The following is an 18961-nucleotide window of genomic DNA, read 5'->3' as shown; positions in this document are numbered from 1 at the left end:
AGAGGCCTGATCCACAAAATTCGTGCAAGAGTAGACCTTCGCAGCCCCGGCTGCCTCGGCCTTCGCAGCCCCGGCTTCATAGGGAAGGTCATCCGGACTGTCATTCCACTGTTCGGCCATTCGGCCGATTTGAATATTGAGCTCTTATTATTATAGATGCTCAAAGTCACTAATCATCCGAGAGATGCAAATCAAAATGACAATAAGGTACCATTCTCATACCTGTCAGAATGGCTACCATCAACAAATGACAAATGCTGGAGAGGATGTAGAGAAAAGGGAACCCTAGTACACTGCTGGTGGGAATGCAGACCAGTGTCAGCCACTGTGGAAAACAGTATGGAGTTTCCTCAAAAAATAAAACATGGAACTGCCATTTGACCCATTGTTCCACTTCTAGGAATATATCCTAACTAGTGGCCTGGTGCATGAAATTCGTGCACATTAAAAGGGGGACCCAGAGTCAAGTCCCCGCCCACCCACATGTGCCTCAAAATCACGTGAGACCCAGATCCAGCCGCCCCCCCCCCATTGGGCTAGATACAGACCCAGCCAGTCCCACCCTTGTCAAGCCCCGCTGGGCAGGGGCGTAGCCTCAGGTCCCCTGGCCCAGTGCCAGGATGGGCGGCATGGCCTGAGGTCCCCCAGATGGGGCGGGGGGCATGCCTTGAGGTTCCCCGTCAAGCCCCGCCAGGTGGGGGACACAGCCTGAGGTCCCCTGTCAAGCCCCACCAGGCAGGGGGGCGCAGCCTCAGGTCCCCCGTCAAGCCCTGCTGGGCAGGGGGCGTGGTCTGAGTTCCCCCGACCCAGCACTGGGAGTGCACCTTGAGGTCTCCCGTCAAGCCCCGCCAGGCAGGGGGGAGCAGCCTCAGGTCCCCTGGCCCAGTGCTGGGGCGGGGGGTGCGGCTTGAGGTCCCCCGGCCTGGTGCCGGGGTGGGGGGCGTGGCCTGAGGTCCCCCGGCCTGGCACTGGGGTGGGGAGAGCAGTCTGAGGTCCCCTCGCCCAGCACCAGGACGGGAAGCACACCTTGAGGTCCCCCGTCAAGCTGCGCCAGGCAGGGGGCGTGGCCTCAGGTCCCCTGGCCTGGTGCAGGGCAGGGGGCGAGGCCTGAGGTCCTCCTGGCCTGGTGCCAAGGCAAGAGGCGTGGCCTGAGGTCGCCCAGCCTGACGCTAGGGCAGGAGGCACGGCCTGAGGTCCCCTGTCAAGCCCCGCCAGGTGAGGGATGCAGCCTGAGGTTCCCTGTCAAGCCCTGCCGGGTGGGGGGCGTGGCCTGAGGTCCCCTGTCAAGCCCTGCCGGGTAGGGGGCGCGGCCTGAGGTTTCCTGTCAAGCTCTGTGGGGGAGGGGGCGGGGGTGGGGGTGGGGGAAGACGTAGCCTCAGGTCCCTGCTGATTGCTCGTTAAGGGTCCTTAAGGGAACTTGGCCTCAGCTGTGGGTACAGCCATCTTTGTGATGGAGTGATGGTCAATTAGCATATTCCCTCTTTATTAGATTTCTAGTGGCCCGGTGCACGAAATTTGTGCACATTAACCTTTTGCACTCAGATGTCGAGTGTGACTCGACACGGTTAGCATTAGAATAAAGGAATCGAGAAAAAAGCAAGTGCAAAGGGTTAAAAGTGGGACCCAGAGTCAAGTCCCAGCCCACTCACATGTGCCTCAAAACCGCATGAGACCCAGACCCGACCGCTCCCCACATTGGGCTAGATCCATACCTGGCCAGTCCCACCCTTGTCAAGCCCCACCAGACAGGGGGCACAGCCTCAGGTCCCCTTGCCCGGCACCAGGATGGGGGTGCAGCCTTAGGTCCCCCGTCAAGCTCCACTGGCAGGGGGCGCAGCCTCCAGTCCCCTGTCAAGCCCTGCTGGGCGGGGGGTGCGGTCTGAGTTCCCCCAACCCAGCACTGGGGGGTGCACCTTGAGGTCCCCCATCAAGCCCTGCTGGGTGGGGAGCACAGCCTGAGGTCCCCTGTTAAGCCCCGCCAGGCAGGGGGGTGCAGCCTCAGGTCCCCTGGCCCGGTGTTGGGGCAGGGGGTGCGGCCTGAGGTCCATTGTCAAGCCCTGCTGGGTGGCGGGCGAGGCCTGAGGTCCCTTGTCAAGCCCCACAGGGGTGGGGGAGGGCGTAGTCTCAGGTCCCTGCTGATTGCTCATTAAGGCTCCTTAAGGGAACTTGGCCTCAGCTGTGGGTGCAGCCATCTTTGTGATGGAGTGATGGTCAATTAGCATATTCCCTCCTTATTAGATAGGATTAAATAGGATAAGCCTGAGACACCAAACAGAAAGAATGTATGCACCCCTATGTTCATAGCAGCACAATTTACAATAGTTAAGATCTGGAAACAGCCCAAGTGTCCATCAGTAGATGAGTGGATAAACAAGCTGTAGTACATTTACACCATGGAATATTATGCAGCAGTAAAAAAGAAGAATCTCTTACTCTTTGGGACAGCATGGAGGGACCTGGAGAATATTATGCTAAGTGAAATAAATCAGTCAGAGAAAGACAAGTATCAAATGATCTCACTCATATGTGGGATCTGATAAGCAAAATAAACTGATGAACTGAGTGGATCCAGAGACATGAAAGCATGAAACAGATTGTAGAATCTCAGAGGGAAGGCGGGAGAAGGTGGGTGGGTGGGAATTGATCACTGAAATAACTTGTATGCATATATGCATAACCCATGGAAATAGACAACAGGCTGGTGAAGGCCTGGGGCGAGGTGCAGGGGCAGGCTCGAAGGGGTCAATGGGGGAAAGAGAGGACATATGTAATACTTTCAACAATATATATGAAAAAAATTTAAAAGAAAGAAAGAATAAAACAGTATGGAGATTCCTCAAAAAATTAAGAATACAGTTACCATATGACCCAGCAACCCTTCTTCTGGGTATCTACCTGAAAAATTTAAAAACATTTCTTTGCGAAGATATATGCACCCGTATGTTCACTGGCCAAGACATGGAAACAACTAAAGTGTTCTTAGATAAGTGACTGGAAAAGGATGTGTTACATATATACAATAGAATACTACTAAGCCCTAAGAAAGGATGAAATAGTGCCATTTGCAATGTGGATGGATCTTGAGAATATCATGCTAAGTGAAATAAGCCAGTCAGAAAAAGACCATATGAGTTCACTCATATGTGGGATATAAAGCTGAAAGTAACAAATGAACAAACAAGAAAAACAAACAAAAACTCATAGACACAGACAACACTATGGTGGTTACCAGAGGTAAGGGGAATGGGGAAACAGAAAGGGTAAAGTGGGCCAAATGTGTGATGACAGATGATTTGACTTTGGGGGGTGGACACACAATGCAATATACAAATCATGTATCACAGAAATGTACTTGAAAATTATATAATCTTGTTAAGTAATATCATCCCAATAAATTTAATTAAAAAAGACAACCCAAATAAAATTATAAATGAAGGAGAAGTGACACCCAACACCACAGAAATACAAAGGATTATAAGGAAATACCACAATTAAATGCCAACAAATTGGACAACCTGGAAGAAATGGTTAAAGTCTTAGAAACATACAATCTTCCAAAACTAAGTCAAGAAGAACCAGAAAATGTGAATAAACCAGTAACTATTAACAAAATTGAATCAGTATTAAAAAAAACAACAACCTCCCAACAAACAAAAGCACGGAACCAGGTGGCTTCACAGGTGAATTTTAGCAATCATTCAATACCTATCCTTCTCAAACTATTCTAAGAAATTGAAGAGGAAGGCTCCTAAGCTCATTTTAAAAGCCAGCATTATCTTGATACTCAAACTAGAGAAAGACATTACAAAAAAAGAAAATTACAAGCCAATATCCTTGATGAACATAGATACAAAAATCAATATTAGCAAACCAAATTCAACAATACATTAAAAAGATCATATCATACACCAGGATCAACTAGGATTTATTCCCTAGATCAGTGATGGGCAATCTTTTGAGCTTGGTGTGTCAAACTTCACCAAAAAACTGAGCATAACTCGGGTAGTGCGTCACTTTGAGGAAAAAACTAACTCCAAGACTCTAGTCGCAAATGTTTCATCCTCAGGAGCAGCAAATGTTTCATCCTCGGCATGCGGCCGCCTCAGCGGCTGCGTGTCATCAAAATGGCTACGCGTGTCAGTGCTGACACGTGTGTCTAGGTTCGCCATCACTGCCCTAGATGGAAGGCTAGTTCAATATCCACAAATCAGTTAACATGATTCACCACATAAACAAAACAAAGGATAAAAATCACATGATCGTATCAATACATTCAGAAAAAGCATTTGACAAAATCTAGCATCCATCCTACCTAATAAAAGGGTAATATGCAAATTACCATCACTCCGCTACGCCCACGATTGGGCCAGCGGGAGGCGCGGGGGGCGGGACTCGGGGTGGGCGAATGGGGCCGGCCGGAGGCAAGGGCGGGGGGCGGGGACTCGCGAGGGGGGCGGGGTCCCGCCGACGTGATCGGCCTCCACGCTGCTGAGCAGGGACCAGGGACCGAATGGGGCCAGCAGGACGCTGAGCTCGCGTCGGCGGGGACTCGCTGCCCAGAGGCCCCTTCTGTGCTGCAGCACAGCCATGACGCAGACGCTGAGCTCAGCATTTGCACCATGGCTGTGCTGCGGCACAGAAGGGGTCTCTGGGGCAGCGAGCCCATGTCCCCGCCCCGGCCGGCCTTGCAGCGGGAGTGAATGGGCCTGTGGGGCCCGGAGCTCAGCATCCGCGCGGCAGGGGAGGAACTAGAAAAATGGGTCTTTCCAGTTCCTGATGCTGACAGCCCTATGGGTGCCGGGGTCCTCCACCTGCAGCCCCCAGTCGCAGCCTATCAGCCCCAGTGGCAGACTGGAAGCCCCCTGCCAGCAGTCCAGACGGGACCAGTGTGGCGCCGCGGTGGTGGGTGTCAGCGGGCATGCTACAGACATGAAATCACTGCCACCAAGGCCACCCTCCCCCACACACTCGCAAGTAGTATGGTCCAAGGGGGTGACTCCTAAGGCAAGGCTCCCATGGCAGCTGATGCTCACCATGCCAGGTGAGGAAGCCAGACCTGAAAGCCCAAGCCCCCAAGTACCCGAACTGCAGGGTGTCGTGGGCCAGGGCCCTGAGGAGGCCCCAGGACAAGCATCTTCCCAGAGGCTGTGCAGAAGGAGGGGAGGAACCTCTAGCTAGAGGCCGGGGTGAGGGATGCTGGTGTCTTTGCAGGCCAAGACAGGGCTGAGGGACCCCACCACCCCCGACCCCTCGTGCACGAATTTCGTGCACTGGGCCTCTAGTTTATGATAAAATCTCTCAGCAAAGTGGAACATACCCCAACATAATAAAGGCCGTATATGAAAACGTTTCTGTAATATCAGGAACAAGACAGGGATGTCCACTTTCACCATTTATATTCAACAGGTACTGCAAGTCCTAGTCACAGCAATCAAACAAGAAATAAAAGGCATCCAAACAGTAAAGGAAGAAGTAATTAATAATGGAAGAAGTAAATAATTTGTCATTATTTGCAGATGACAAATCTTCATTAGTCATTCAGTATTACCCTATACTCTCAGACCTAGTATGCTGTCCACATTTCTATGTTTTTCCAGTTGGTACTAGAAATCATTGATCCCATTACACCCCCCGCCACCAAACACTTCCTCATGTTGGTTACTGTGGTGCCTGTGGGATGACCTCAATTATCATTTCTTTTTTTTAGCTCCTCACACCATTCACAAGATAATATAGGTTCTCAAAAACATACTAAGTCATTTTAACTTACAATATCATACAGAGTCATACCAAAGGTACTAAACTCCAGGATGACTTGGTTTCTGTGGCCCTCCAGTCAGCGCATTCATGCAGAATTGCAGAAATGCCTGCTACAAACTATTTCCTTTGAAAGCCATATTTATTTATAAAATAAATAAATTTTATTTTTCCATTTACCATATTCCCCATGGATATTTTGACAATAAATATGTGACTTACATTAGCAGCATTACTTTTAGGCCAGATTTTAGAATTTTAGAGTAACAATTTATTGACTATCTAGCACATACAAAATCTCTACTGTACTAGTCAGAAGTTATAAAGGAAAATAAAAGGCTGGTATCTTCACAGGTTTTACAGATTCAGAATTTTAAGAGTTTGATAACTACCATTTATTGAGCACTTACGATATGCCAGGTGCTTTTCCTATCACAATCTTCTCAAATACCTTACAAAATAGATAATTCCATTTTACAAAAGAGGAGTCTGGGACTAAGAGTTACACAGTAAATGACTGACTGAGCTGGCATTTGAACCCAGATCTCTCCGTGACTAAAATGCTCCATTCTGGTTTCTCTGATATACACTGACCACCAGCCCTACTCAACCACAGGCCCTCTAAGTTCAGCCACCACATCCACTCCCTTCACATAAGAGCCCAGTATCTGTGAGAACAATGAAAAACCAAACACCTCGTTTACATTCTCGTTTACATTCAGTACACTTGTTGTTAAACTAAACCTAGACAAAGTCAGACTGAGAGCCCTGTGAATAAAATTTGTGTGTGTGTGTATGTTTCTCCCTCAGCAGGAAGGAACCAAAAATTTAATAGAAAAAAAATCATTTTTTTCAAGTGTGCTACATTTAATACCAAAAACTCAAAGTAACATAACCTTCTAAATCTTATACATTTAGTGGTGACCCAGTGACAAATGAAGCAGAAAAATAAGCCATCATCCAAACCACTTTTGGCTAACTGCATAATATTTTTGCAAAATCAGGAATTTTTTCAGTATGATATAATCATCAAGTCACTTATTTGCTGCATGCACTTTGACAATATAGACCATACTTTAGAGTACTTTCTGAAACAGGTAGACACAAGAGGCAAGTCACACCAACCTTAGTAGTCAAACTGGGTGCTCTCAGTTCACCTATCTTGTTTCAGTTTTCATTGGCTACTGTACCTGTGAAGCAAGCCCTAAAGGAAGCGCTATAGCAGTATCTGAAGAATCAGAGGTATGGTACTTACCACATTAGAGTTGAGATGAGAAGACCAACGCCCACACAATCTATGAACACAACCCAAAGGAGCAGCTTTATCATCTTAAAAAATCCCATGTCCAGCACAAAGCCAAATCCTACAGTGGACACTGAAAGAAAGATTTACAAGATTCATTCAGGCACTTGGCACGGTTCCGGGGATACTGGACACAGTTCCTGCACCTCCAGATGCCCTCGGTCCAGTACCGGAGAGACATGTAAACAAAACCCCCAAGATGTGTTCTATGTGATTAAGAAATGCAGACCAACTTGGAACATGGAAGGGCCATTGAGATATCTCATTTACCAAGAAGGGCCTTGTCTGTTTGTGGTTCACCAGGGTGGTCCAGCTTTTCAGTTAAAGGTGAGAAAAATCTATACACTTCAACACCCTAAAGACTTCCCTACACTATTGAAGAACTAAGAAGTAGTTTCTCAAGTTCACATCAGTATTTTACAACTCTCCCTCTGTATTTCCCTGATGGTGAACAGCAATTTACAACCCTGACATTCCTTTTCACAGTAAGTTTGCATTTGGGGATGGATGTATTTATCACAGTAGTTAAAAGACATGGAGTGACTCTGTTCCTTTGCTTTTCCATGTTCCCAGGTAACGGTTTACTCTGGCAACTGCTTGGGCCCTTTAGAACCAGGAAGAATACAGCCTTCTTTCCTGTGAGATTTGTGAGGCTTCAGAAAAGAGGCAGCAGCTTTAAATAAACCCAAATTCTGACCCACCACAATTTATAACAAAAGTCCCCAAATGACAAGTCCAATCAAACGCTCAATTTGTTTTTCAATTGTTCTGCAGATCAGCTAACACTTACCACACAGCCAGATACTTAATAGCACCAAGAAAGCTGGGTCATCTCTAGCCCACTGATCCTTTGTCTGCTTTCGATAATGAAAGTTCCTATAAACCCTCTGTGGGGAAGTGAACAGGTAGAGCATCTGCCAGGCAGCAAACTCAAAGTCCATTTGCCGGAAACGAAAAAGCCTTCTCAGGTATTTGTAGCGCTTCGCTCCCGCCGTGTGTCTCGCTGCATCCCTGGAATTCAACGCTCCATTCCCCTGCAGTGGGGAGCTCACTGAAGTACTTGGTAACATCTTCCTATGGGGGTAAAAACCTTTTGCTAGTAATATGAAGAAAGTGTTGGCTACTAGGACTCCTTTTCTGAGACATATAGGAGGGAGGTCACCTGACATTTCTGCCCCATTCCTTGAGAAAGGTCAGCTGTCATAGTGGCCAAGGGCCACACCATTCTGAACCATCCTAGTAACACCTATAGGGGCCATATGTCAATCTCAGACAATGAGAGAGAAAGAGAGAGAGAGAGAGAGAGAGAGAGAGAGAGAGAGAGAGAGAGAGGGAGGGAGAGAGGTGTCAAATATTCTGGCTCTCAATCCCGTGCTCTTAAGTACCCGCCTCTAAGTAAATGACCTAATCACACAGGTGGCCCATCAAAGCATTACCAGTTCACTAGAAGGTGATATAAAAATAAAGCAAAACTAAAATCCAGTGTTTTGCTCCACGAATAGTTCATCGGGAACGACACCGTGGGAGACCCGACAAACCACTCTGAAGCCAGGTGAGCGCAGGCCCGGTCCGGCCCCCCGCCCCGGCGCCCTCCAGCTCCGCTCCAACCTCCGGGCCAGCCCCGGCCGAGGGCGGGGTCGCCAGAGGTAACAAACAAAACCGCCCTCTCACACTGGAATCCGACACAGGAGTGCTTCCGAGTGTAAGTACGTCCGAAGCACTGCCCGGGACATCCTCATACTAAACATTATTCGTTGTTTATCTGAACTTCAACTCTAGCTGAGGGTCCTCGGTTCTATCCCGCCCCCGCCGCCGGCCCAGCAGCGGGCCCGGTGTGTCACTCCAAAGCCCAGGGGCGTCACGCCGCAGCGGGCAGAGGAGGCGAGCCCGCGTCGCCCGGGGCGCTCCTGAGGACTCACCGGGCGCCCCGCGGCGGCCTCCACCGGCGGCAAACCCCAGCCCGCCACCTCGCCGAGCAGCCGAGCCCAGCCGCGCCGCCCTAGGACCTACTTCCCTTCTCGCGACGTACGCGGCTCCCCGGCGCGACACGTGACGTGAGCCTACTTCCGCCGCGCGCGGCCTCCGGGGAATTGTAGCCCCCGCGAGCTCGCCGGAAGTTGTTGCTGCCGGTTTCCGGTTCCTTCCACAGGGGACGTCACTCGCGGGCAGCAGGGTCGCTGCAGTTGTGGCCGGAAATAGCGCGGCCGCGGCGGGCGGCAGGCGCAGCTATGCCTCGGTATTACGAGGACAAGCCGGAGGGCGGCGCGTGCGCGGGCGTGAAGGAGGACCTGGGCGCCTGTCTGCTGCAGTCCCACTGTGTGCTCCAGGTAGCGCGCCGCGGGCGCCTCGGCGGCTGTCGGCGGGATGGGGAGGCGGGCCGGCGCGGGGTCCGGCCGCCCGCGCCGGCGGTCAGCACACCGGACTCGGTTACGGGTGCTGGGTGCGCACGACAGCTCCGATTTAATAAACTTGGACGTATCCACTGTGGGAGCCTCGGTTCCCTCCGGTTTTAAATGGAAGTTAACGGTACCGCTCCGTTGGATTTTTGTGAAGATTAAACCATTTCGGTTAAATAAACATTTATTGAATGCTGCCTTTTCCAAATACTGAGGGCAATCAATTAATTGTGTGCAACTGGAGATACAATTTCAGAAAGTTGTTGTTATTTGAACGAAAAGACAACTATCCCAAAATGGACATAACCACAAGGCTGTGTCGGTGTTTCTACTGGTTCGTGATTTACATTTGGTTTACTAATTCTAGCCGTCAGGCAGACTAGAAGACTAATGAGGTGTGAATTAAGAGGTTATCCAGCCTTCTTGTGCACGTGAGGAAACAGGTGCCCTGCCCGGCTCCCCTGCCGGCTTTGCCCGGCTCCCCCGCCGGCTTTGCCCGGCTCCCCCGCCGGCTTTGCCCGGCTGCCCTGCCGGCTTTGCCCGGCTCCCCCGCCGGCTTTGCCCGGCTGCTGCCTCGGTGCAGACGCACCTTCCGCCTGCTCCTAGCCAATGCCTGCGCAGTGGCTGCACGATGCCGGACACCGGACGGTACCGACACAAGCTTGATCTGAAGGGGAGAATAGACGCGTAAGGAGCTAAATTCCTGCGCTAAACGCTGTGTAAGCATTTATTTAATGAGTAGATTTAGGAGCAAAATACCTTGGGAGCCCGGTGGAGAGCGCCTTCTTTTATCAGAGAATTTGGAAGTCTCTCAGAGGAGGTGACATTTGGCCGAGTCTTAAGGAAAGGAGTGGGAAGAACGGCCTGTGCAGGCAGGGGGCCGTGGGGGGGCCAGGAGCAGCCCTGCCCGCGGTGCCTGAGGATGGGGAAGGTGGCAGAGGCTTGGGAAGAAGGAGGCGGTGCGGGAAGGCCCGGGGTCAGGGAGGAGCTTGGGTTTTATCCTGACATTCAGCATCAAGAAGGCCAAGGAGACCGAGGAAAGAAGCTCAGGACGTGGAGGGATTACTGGTAGTAAAGGGAAAACCAAGTTGGTTTTTTTGCAGTGATTGAATTTATTTAGCGAACTTTTGAGTGCCAAGCTCCAATTCAGGGGACATAGAGATGAATGGGACACGTTCTCTCCTGTGTAGAAATTGCACCTCTGGAAAATGAGAAAGCTGCAGGCAGAGAGCATGACCAGGACACGTGGCACAGACTTGGTCGATATTGGCCTTATTGATGCTGAATTTGGTCACCGAGGAGAACCTAATGCTTATAAACAGCCCTTAAAGGGAAGTGCATCTACAGTTTGTGGTAAATTCATCCCGAATGTTGACTTCAGCTGGAGTGTCAAAGGGCAGTATTGAGGCAAAGCATTGTGTTTTGCAGATCCAGGACAGTAGTCTATCTTTGGTGATTTGGGGGAGTGGTTGCAGTGCTGGGATTGGGGTGTCAAATCTGCTTGAGGGAAAATCTCTGATTATGCAGAGCAGGTGAAATTTGGGTTAATTTTTCCTGGTGCATGAACACACCAGATGTTTCTATTTAAATAGTAAGTACTCTGTCTTATCTCATTAACATCTATCTAAAGTGTTTAGTAGTAACACTAAAATTGTTCTGATTTTAGAGCACCTTAATTCTGGCTGTTCGAGCTTTTAAAGTAACACTGAACTGGATCATTTTTATCCTCAAAATTGTTTGACTCATTTTACATTGGAACTCACTTTGAGTAGGAAGATATAATGATCTTTATATTGCCAAGCACTGCATAAGGCTGGTGTTTATAAGCAGTATATGTTCTACTTTGGTTAATATTTCTTTAATAGTAAAATAATGTAAGGTTTTGATTTTTTCCCTCATGAATTGCAAATCATAGCTTGATGTCATTAAACCTCACATAATTAAAAAAATTCAAGTTCAGTCTACTTTTTCCAGATGTTTTATATATTTACTAGTAGCCCTGTGCACACATCAGCACAATAGGTTGCTGCCGCCCTCCTGTAGCTCTGCCCATTGCCCCGCCCCCCCCAAGCTGGCTTCCCTGCCCCCTCCTGTAGCTCCACACCGCCCGCTTGTAGTTCGCTGCCCCACCCTCCTGCAGATCTGTGATCCATTTGTTACTCCTCACCACGTAAGGGATAATTAGCATATCCCTCTCTTATTATACAGGACTAGAGACCCAGTGCACGAGATTCATGCACTTGAAGGGGGGGTCCTTCAGCCCCGCCTGTGCCCTCTTGCAGTCCAGGAGCCCTCGGGGGATGTCTGACTGACGGCTTAGGCCCGCTCCCTGCCGTCAGTCGGCCATCCTTAGTGCTGCCCCAGAGGCGGGAGAGGCTCCTGCCACCACCACTGTGTTCCCCAGCCGTGAGCCCAGCTCAGGACTTCTGGCTGAGCAGCGCTCCCCCTGTGGGAGCACACTGACCACCAGGGGGCAGCTCCTGCACTGAGCGTCTGCCCCCTGGTGGTCAGTGCGCGTCATAGTGACGGGTCGTTCTGCCGTTGGGTCAATTTGCATATTATCCTTTTTTATATAGGACTAGAGGCCCAGTGCATGATTTAATCATGCACCTGGTGCACCAGCGGGCTGGCTGTCTGCCCGTGCACCAGGCCTTCCGAAAGCCTCCTGCGCGGCGGAGGCTTTCGAAAGGCCTTGTGCCGGAGCAGACAGCCAGCCAGCTCCCCCGCTTTGGCTTTTTATCGCGGGGGAGCTGGCCGGCTGTCCGCCGGTGCACCAGGCCTTCCGAAAGCCTCCGGCGCAGCCATGACACAGACGCTGAGCTCGCGGCGCCTGCTGGCCCAATCAGCTACCCCGGCCACCCTGAGTCCCTCCCCCTGCGCCTCCTGCTGGCCCAATCGTGGGCGTAGCGGAGTGATGGTAATTTACATATTACCATTTTATTATGTAGGATTATTATGTAGGATAGGATTATTATGTAGGATTATATAGGGTATTCCTGGTAAACTGAACCCCTCTGGCAGGCACTTCCCCCTGCTTTGTGATGTGCTCACACTGCCCGTTAGCCTTTGAGTGTGTACCTCTTCTTTTCTACCTGGTATTACTGTGTAGGCAGGAGTTTCTAGTATTCATTTTTTAACTTCCCACAGACTTCTGATTTTTTTTTTTTTTTTTTTTTTTTACTAAATTAGTCCTTGTGAGGGTTTAGTTACTAGACAAATTATTAGGATAGGGCATTCAAAAAGAAATTTTGCTGCTATTAAATTTTAATCTTGCCTTTTTGAATTGTGAAATGTGTCCAATATATTTAAGTACCTTTGTGTTAAGTTCAATTTACAGCAGATTTATTTAAAATATTTTACGATAAAGTAGAGGTAGTAGTAGGATTTTTAAAAAATATATATTTTATTGATTTTAAAGAGGAAGGGAGAGGGAGAGAGAGAGAGAAACATCAATGATGAGAGAGAATCATTGGTTGGCTGCCTCCTGCATGCCCCACAGTGGGGATCGAGCCTGCAACCCAGGCATGTGCCCTTGGCCGGAATCAAACCTGGGACCGTTCAGTCCGAAGGCTGACGCTCTATCCATTGAGCCAAACCAGCCAGGGCAGTAGTAGGATTTTTATTCCATGCTTATCTTAAAAGAAAAATACTACTTACCTAGTTTGTAGTTGTTACCTTGTCAAAGTGGATTTTTAATAGTTATAGCTTGAAAAAAATGTCTTTTTATTAAGAGTCAGAAGTGAGCATTTCTCTTGTGAACATTCTTGTAACAGCATCATGTCTTTGATGCCAAAAAGGGAATGATGATTTAATCCAGTTTTCTTTGTAACCTCCTTTGGAGCTTTCATTGTTTAAAGATGAGTTAATTTCACATCAGGCTCAGGCAGATCTTCTCTCACAAGTACATGTCAATTCTGCTCATAGCTCCCTTTCCTCTTCCAGTTCTTACTCAGTTGAGCTGCTCAGCATAGAGAACTTGGCTGTGGGGGGCAGGAGGTGGGAAAATGCAGAGATGTGTTGGTGGCACCAAAAATTGCTTGCATCACATTCACCAGATGCCTGATCTCTCACATGCATGTATTCTCTCTCTCTCTCTCTCTCTCTCTCTCTCTCTCTCTCCCTCCCTCCCTCTCTCCTACACACACACTACTTTCTTGTCTTTAGTTCTTGTCTTAGTTTTAAGAACAATGAAGAAACCATTATTCCGTTCACTTTTACTCTTCCTTTTCTTATCCATAAGGAGGTGGAGATACCAGCTTCTAGATTTTTACATGAACATTTTTTTAAAAGTATCCTGTGGAAACGAGTGTTTTCAAGACCTCAAGAGCCCCCCTAAGCACTCAGAATTAGTTTACACTTTAAAAAAAAAAAAATTCTGGCCTTTTCTCCTTTAAGCAGCAATAGTCAAAATGAATTATGAACTATTTCTTACATAAATTACTATTTTCTTCATTTGCTTTTAAAAAAAGAACTGTTTTCAGAAGGGCTATTATTTTGTAGTTTCTGAGAAAATTTCCAGGTACTTACATTGTTTTATTTGTCATAGGAAGGAAAATCCCCTCGGCAATGTCTGAAGGAAGGAAACTGCAAAGCTTTGAAAAATTCATTTTTTGAATGTAAAAGATCAATGGTAAGAAAAGATTTTTAAAAGCTTACGTTAAAAATTAGCTATGTAGAATTAAATATGTGAGTGACTTGTAATTATTAATAGGTGGTGGTGACATTTGGAACTCGAGGGAGTTAATGTTAGGTAGCATTCATGAAAACCCATAGCTGACCATTATTCTGCCACTACGCTAACCATAGCTGCTGACCTTTGTGAATTTCTGAAGTATGAAAATGAAGTCTTGGCAAGTATAATGTAAAGTAATTCACTATTCGTCCAAGAAAAGACTAATGTCACACTTCACTAATGCAACTTTAATTATACATGCTTGGCAAAAACCTGAAACAATTTAAATTGTGCTGGTAATTTTACTTAGTATTTCAAACAGTGAGTGTAGGACTCAGAATGAAGGTTAGATGGGAAGTTTGAATTACCTTTCGCTCATAGTACAAAGCATCTTATCCTGATTATGATTCCCATATTTAAAAATTATTCATTTTTTGAAAATATGGCTCAGCTTCGTGTAGTGATCAGATGAAGAAATGGCTGTCTGTCCCACACTGGTTATGTTGGACTCATTAATAGGGTCTACCTGTAAAATAATTCCTTCCTGTAGAATTTCTAGGGAGTGATATTGACAGCCTATGCAAATTGGCCTTATATACTGACTTGTACTCTTCACCTTCCTCCTCCCCCTTAAGAGGCTATACTGAGAGGCTTAATCCGGCCATCAAATGAGTAGGTAATTGAAGGATTTTTGATCCCCAAATGGCTGTGTTACTTACATTTTTCAAGGCTCGTTCTTTTTTCAGTTGCTATTTAAAAATTTCAGATACATTTGAATATTAACCTAAACAAAACTTAATTAGAAAATAGTTTGCTAGAACAATTGAATTTAGTTCAGAGAAAAAGATAAATGTAATTTATAGTCTACTTGAGAAGAAAATCCTTATTGTGACCTTAAATGGAACTTGTTTTTAATCCCATCTTTAATATTTTGGGTTCTTTGTGGGGTTTTATGGTAGTTCTGACAATTGCCTTTAAAAAAAATTATAGTCTTTAATTGTTTTCTGTTTCTCCTTCATTCTACTATCTTTAGGTTTAATTTGTCCTTTTTCTAAAGCTTTAAGATAAACACTTAGCTCACTTATTTTTCAGTCTTTTTGCATATATGCATTTATATTAAACTAGAGGCTCGATGCATGAAATTCGTGCAAGAGTAGGCCTTCCTTCCCCCAGCTGCCGGCACCGGCTTCCCTCTGGCACCTGGGACCCGGGCTTCCCTCAGGCTGCCGGCAGGCACCCGGGACCCAAGCTTCCCTTGCAGCCCAGCTTTGTCCGGAAGGACATCCGGTCTAATTAGCATATTACTTTTATTATTATAGATGTCCAGAATAGACAAATGTATAGCAACAGAAAGATTAATAGTTGTTAGTGCAGGTGAAGGGGGAAGAGGATTAGGAAAGAATGGAAAGTGATTTCAGTGATGGTTGAGTATGCTAAAAACTTGTGAATTGTACCTTTAAAATGAGTCAGTTGTGTTGTTGGCAGGAAATGACACCAGGTGTTAGAGCAGTGGAGTTCAGCAACCTTGGTACATGCGTTCTGGCTAAGAAAGAATTCAGACGCAAGACTCAAACTATAAGGGAAAGCGTATTTACAAAGTCACAGCGGTCGAAGTGAGCCATGGAAGGAATGGGCTCAGGAAAGGAGTGCAGAGGCCAAAGCACCCTTGGATCACAGGAGAGAGAGAGGCCGAGAAAGTGCCTGGGCGGGGGGGGGGGTGGGGGGTGGGGGGGGAGGCACAGGCCGCTCCATAGACGGAGCTTTGACAGTTGTCTTTGTAATTGTGCTGAGAACTGGTCTACTTCTTTCCAGTAGTGGTGCCCCTTAGCAAACTTGTACTTAATTATGTACACAATTTGATTTGATTGTACATTTATTTTCAGTTGGATGCCAGATCAAGATTCAGAGGAAGAAAAGGATATTGATAACTATTCTGTTGAAACCAAGATGAATACAACAAGGATTTCCTCTGGTCATTAAAACACAGACACCAAAGTTGGAAACATTTTTTCTTACACCTGTTTGGTTGGACCATGGAGCACTGGAGAGAATGCATGATTTGTTTTTTAATATCTATAAATAATTTTATTGTTCTGAGTTATTTTTAGAAGAAAAATTTAATTGACCAGTTATGAGCAAGGGAGCATAATAAATGCGTTTTAAAAAATGCTTTAAAGGCCCTAGCCGGTTAGCTCAATGGTTAGAGTGTCCGCTTGCGGACCAAAGGACCATGGGTTCGATCTTGGTCAAGGGGATATACCTGGGAAGGGGCACAGGTGGGAGGCAACCACTTGTGTGTGTCTCTCCCTCTCTCTCTGCACCCCCCCACCTCCTACTATCTGATAAGCAATGGAAAAAATATCCTCAAGTGAGGATTAACCCCCCCCCCAAAAAAAAATAAAAGAAATTGTTTTAAAGCACAAAGATTGTTATTTTCAAACATGATTAAACCAAACGACACTTTGTACACGTCCTTTGTGAATATTCTGAAGGCCACTAATGGGACTGTTAAAATTGATAACATGGAGCTTGGGAGAAAATGTCTATTGGGGAAGTTTAGGATAAAACTGTCTTTTATTTAATCTGTCTTGTTTAGTTATAAAATAAATTGCGTTTGAGTTCTTGGAGGAGAAATGCTTCATTTGCACTGACTCACTGACTTAACAGCTTCATAACCTTAACATCACACATCAGGCGTCGCTGGATTCCGTAGCCTGGGCTCTCTCCGCCCTCGCTGGGCTGTTTGTTTCCTGGCTTCATTTTCAGGCTGGCCCTCTCTTCATAATGGGAAAGAGGTCAGTGTCAGCCAAAAGCACGCATCCTTAATACCCAAGATCCAAAAAGAAGAGAGAAAACTTCCTTTCTTGGGGGCCAGTAGTCAACTTCTACGAAAGGGCTGTTGTCTTCCCTGGATCACATGCCCTTGAATTAGACCAGTCCCTGTGGGAAAAGGAATAGGGCATGATCTCGGCCGGGCCTGGGTCTCATAATTCCCATGAGAATCACGGTGGATGAGTGATGGGCCTCACCCCTAAGAAAAGGAGGATTCTGCACAAACTGAAAAAAGACGAGTTCACTATGGAAAGCAGGAGTGGAAACGTGAAATGCTTGAAAAAGTTTACAATCGTTGACTTTATTCTGATCACAATACAGTACAGAACTGTAGTATATAATAAAGTTTTCAACTTTATTTTCAGTGTTGAAGAAAAATGAGCTGCATCTTCATAACATCCACAGGTCATCAGAGTTAAAGCAGTCAAGGTATTCTATAGCTTGTTTTCTTTTGCAGATGTTCACCCAAAGTGAGAATTCCATGCCAGCACTAGTCCTTGCAGAATCCCAGAGGTCTATTGTGTGTACTACTATCACTGAGAAAGGGAAAATGCTGGATTTTTTTCAATTCTTGTATAACTAAGTGCTACAACTCTTATTAAAAGGAACTTCGATAAAATTAATAGTTTTATTGAGAGCTTCATTTGGAGAAATTCACATGTAATGCAATTTACCTTTGCCCTGGCCAGTGTGGCTCAGTTGGTTGGGTGTGATCCCTTGCACCAAAAGGTTGAAAGGTTGCCTATATGGAGTTATATGTGGCCTTTTTTGACTGGCTTCTTTCAGTGTTTTCAAGGCTGTAGTATTTATTTGTACTTCACTATTTTTCACTGCAGAATAATATGCCATAGTATAGACATTCCACATTTTATTTATCCATTCATTAGTTGATGGACTTGTTGTTTGCACTTTGGGGCTATTATGACTGATTAGAGGCCCGGTGCACGAAATTCGTGCATGGGGGGAGGGGGTCCTCTCAGCCAAGCCTGCACCCTCTCCAATCTGGGACCCCTTGGGGGACACCCCTCTCACAATCCTGGACCGCTGGCTCCTAATCACTCAACCTGCCAGCCTGCCTGGTCGCCCCTAACTGCCCCCCCCTGCCCGCCAGCCTGGTTGACCCCAACTGTCCCCCCACTGGCCTAGTCACTTCTCACTGCCCCCCCCCCCCCCCCGCCAGCCTAATCACCCCAAACCGCTCCCCCTTGCCGGCCTGGTCACCTCCAACTGCACCCCCACCCTATCAGCCTGGTCACCCCACACAGCCTGCTGTTCAGTCATTTGGTCATCCCTCACTAACCCCCCTTCCAGCCTGGTTGCCCCACGCAGCCTGCTTGTTCAGTCGTTTGGTCGTCCCTCACTAACCCCCCTGCTGGCCTGGTCATAGACAGCCATCTTGTGAGGGCGTGAGGGTCAATTTGCATATTACCTCCTTACTATATAGCTAAGGATGCTATGAACAGGTTTCGCATGGACACATTTCATTTCTTAGGGTATATAGCAGGTCCTAGAATAATGTCTATTTGTTCATTGGTGTTTTGTTACAACATTGATGAGATGTTGTAGAAACTTTTTATTTATGTCCATTAGCCTATGGTAACACTGGTTTCATTATATATTGTTTCACTTAAAGTTCAGAACCTATCGATGATGTTAAGTGAGGACATACTGTATACCTAAGGATGGTATTATTGTGCGATGCAACAATGTTTTGATGAACCACCAAACTTTTCTATAGTGGCCACACCAACAAAGTATGAGGATTTCAGTTTCTCCACACCATCAGCAGTTGTTATTTTATACCTATTTGATTATAGACATTCTATCAGGTTTGACGTGGCATCTAATTGAGATATTGATTGGCATTTCCCTAATGGTTAATGATGTTGAGCATGTTTTCATATGCCTATTGGCCACTTGTATATATTTGGAGAACTGTCCATTTTTCAATTAAGTTATCTTTTTATTGTTGAGTGGTAAGAGTTCTTTATATATTGTATA

General features: G+C 46.8%; 2 protein-coding genes across 3 annotated transcripts in view; one reads left to right on the top strand and one right to left on the bottom strand.

The window, feature by feature from the left end:
* Positions 1-9183, bottom strand: part of UNC50 (unc-50 inner nuclear membrane RNA binding protein) — a 27818-nt gene extending 18635 nt beyond the window's left edge. Inside the window, exons 1-3 of one of the 2 annotated variants that reach the window (XM_079792067.1) lie at positions 9071-9183; positions 7851-8134; positions 7013-7133 (exon numbers count right to left, since the gene is read on the bottom strand). In XM_079792067.1, the coding sequence (XP_079648193.1) occupies positions 7013-7133; positions 7851-8130 (401 nt within the window). In that variant the 5' untranslated portion in view covers positions 8131-8134; positions 9071-9183. Of the gene's footprint in view, positions 1-7012; positions 7134-7850; positions 8135-8979 lie in introns of both variants that reach the window. The other variant, XM_079792066.1, reaches the window with a different exon arrangement.
* On the top strand, positions 9182-18961 carry COA5 (cytochrome c oxidase assembly factor 5). The gene is made up of 3 exons (XM_079792068.1): positions 9182-9387; positions 14003-14086; positions 16012-18961. Exons 1-3 carry the CDS (start codon positions 9289-9291, stop codon positions 16051-16053), a joined length of 225 nt encoding a protein of 74 aa, XP_079648194.1. The 5' UTR covers positions 9182-9288; the 3' UTR covers positions 16054-18961.

This window comes from Cnephaeus nilssonii, assembly GCF_951640355.1.
Source record: "Cnephaeus nilssonii genome assembly, chromosome: 15".
NCBI classification, from domain to species: domain Eukaryota; kingdom Metazoa; phylum Chordata; class Mammalia; order Chiroptera; family Vespertilionidae; genus Cnephaeus; species Cnephaeus nilssonii.
Note: the sequence above shows the minus strand (reverse complement) of the source record. Positions and strands in the feature narration are given on the sequence as shown.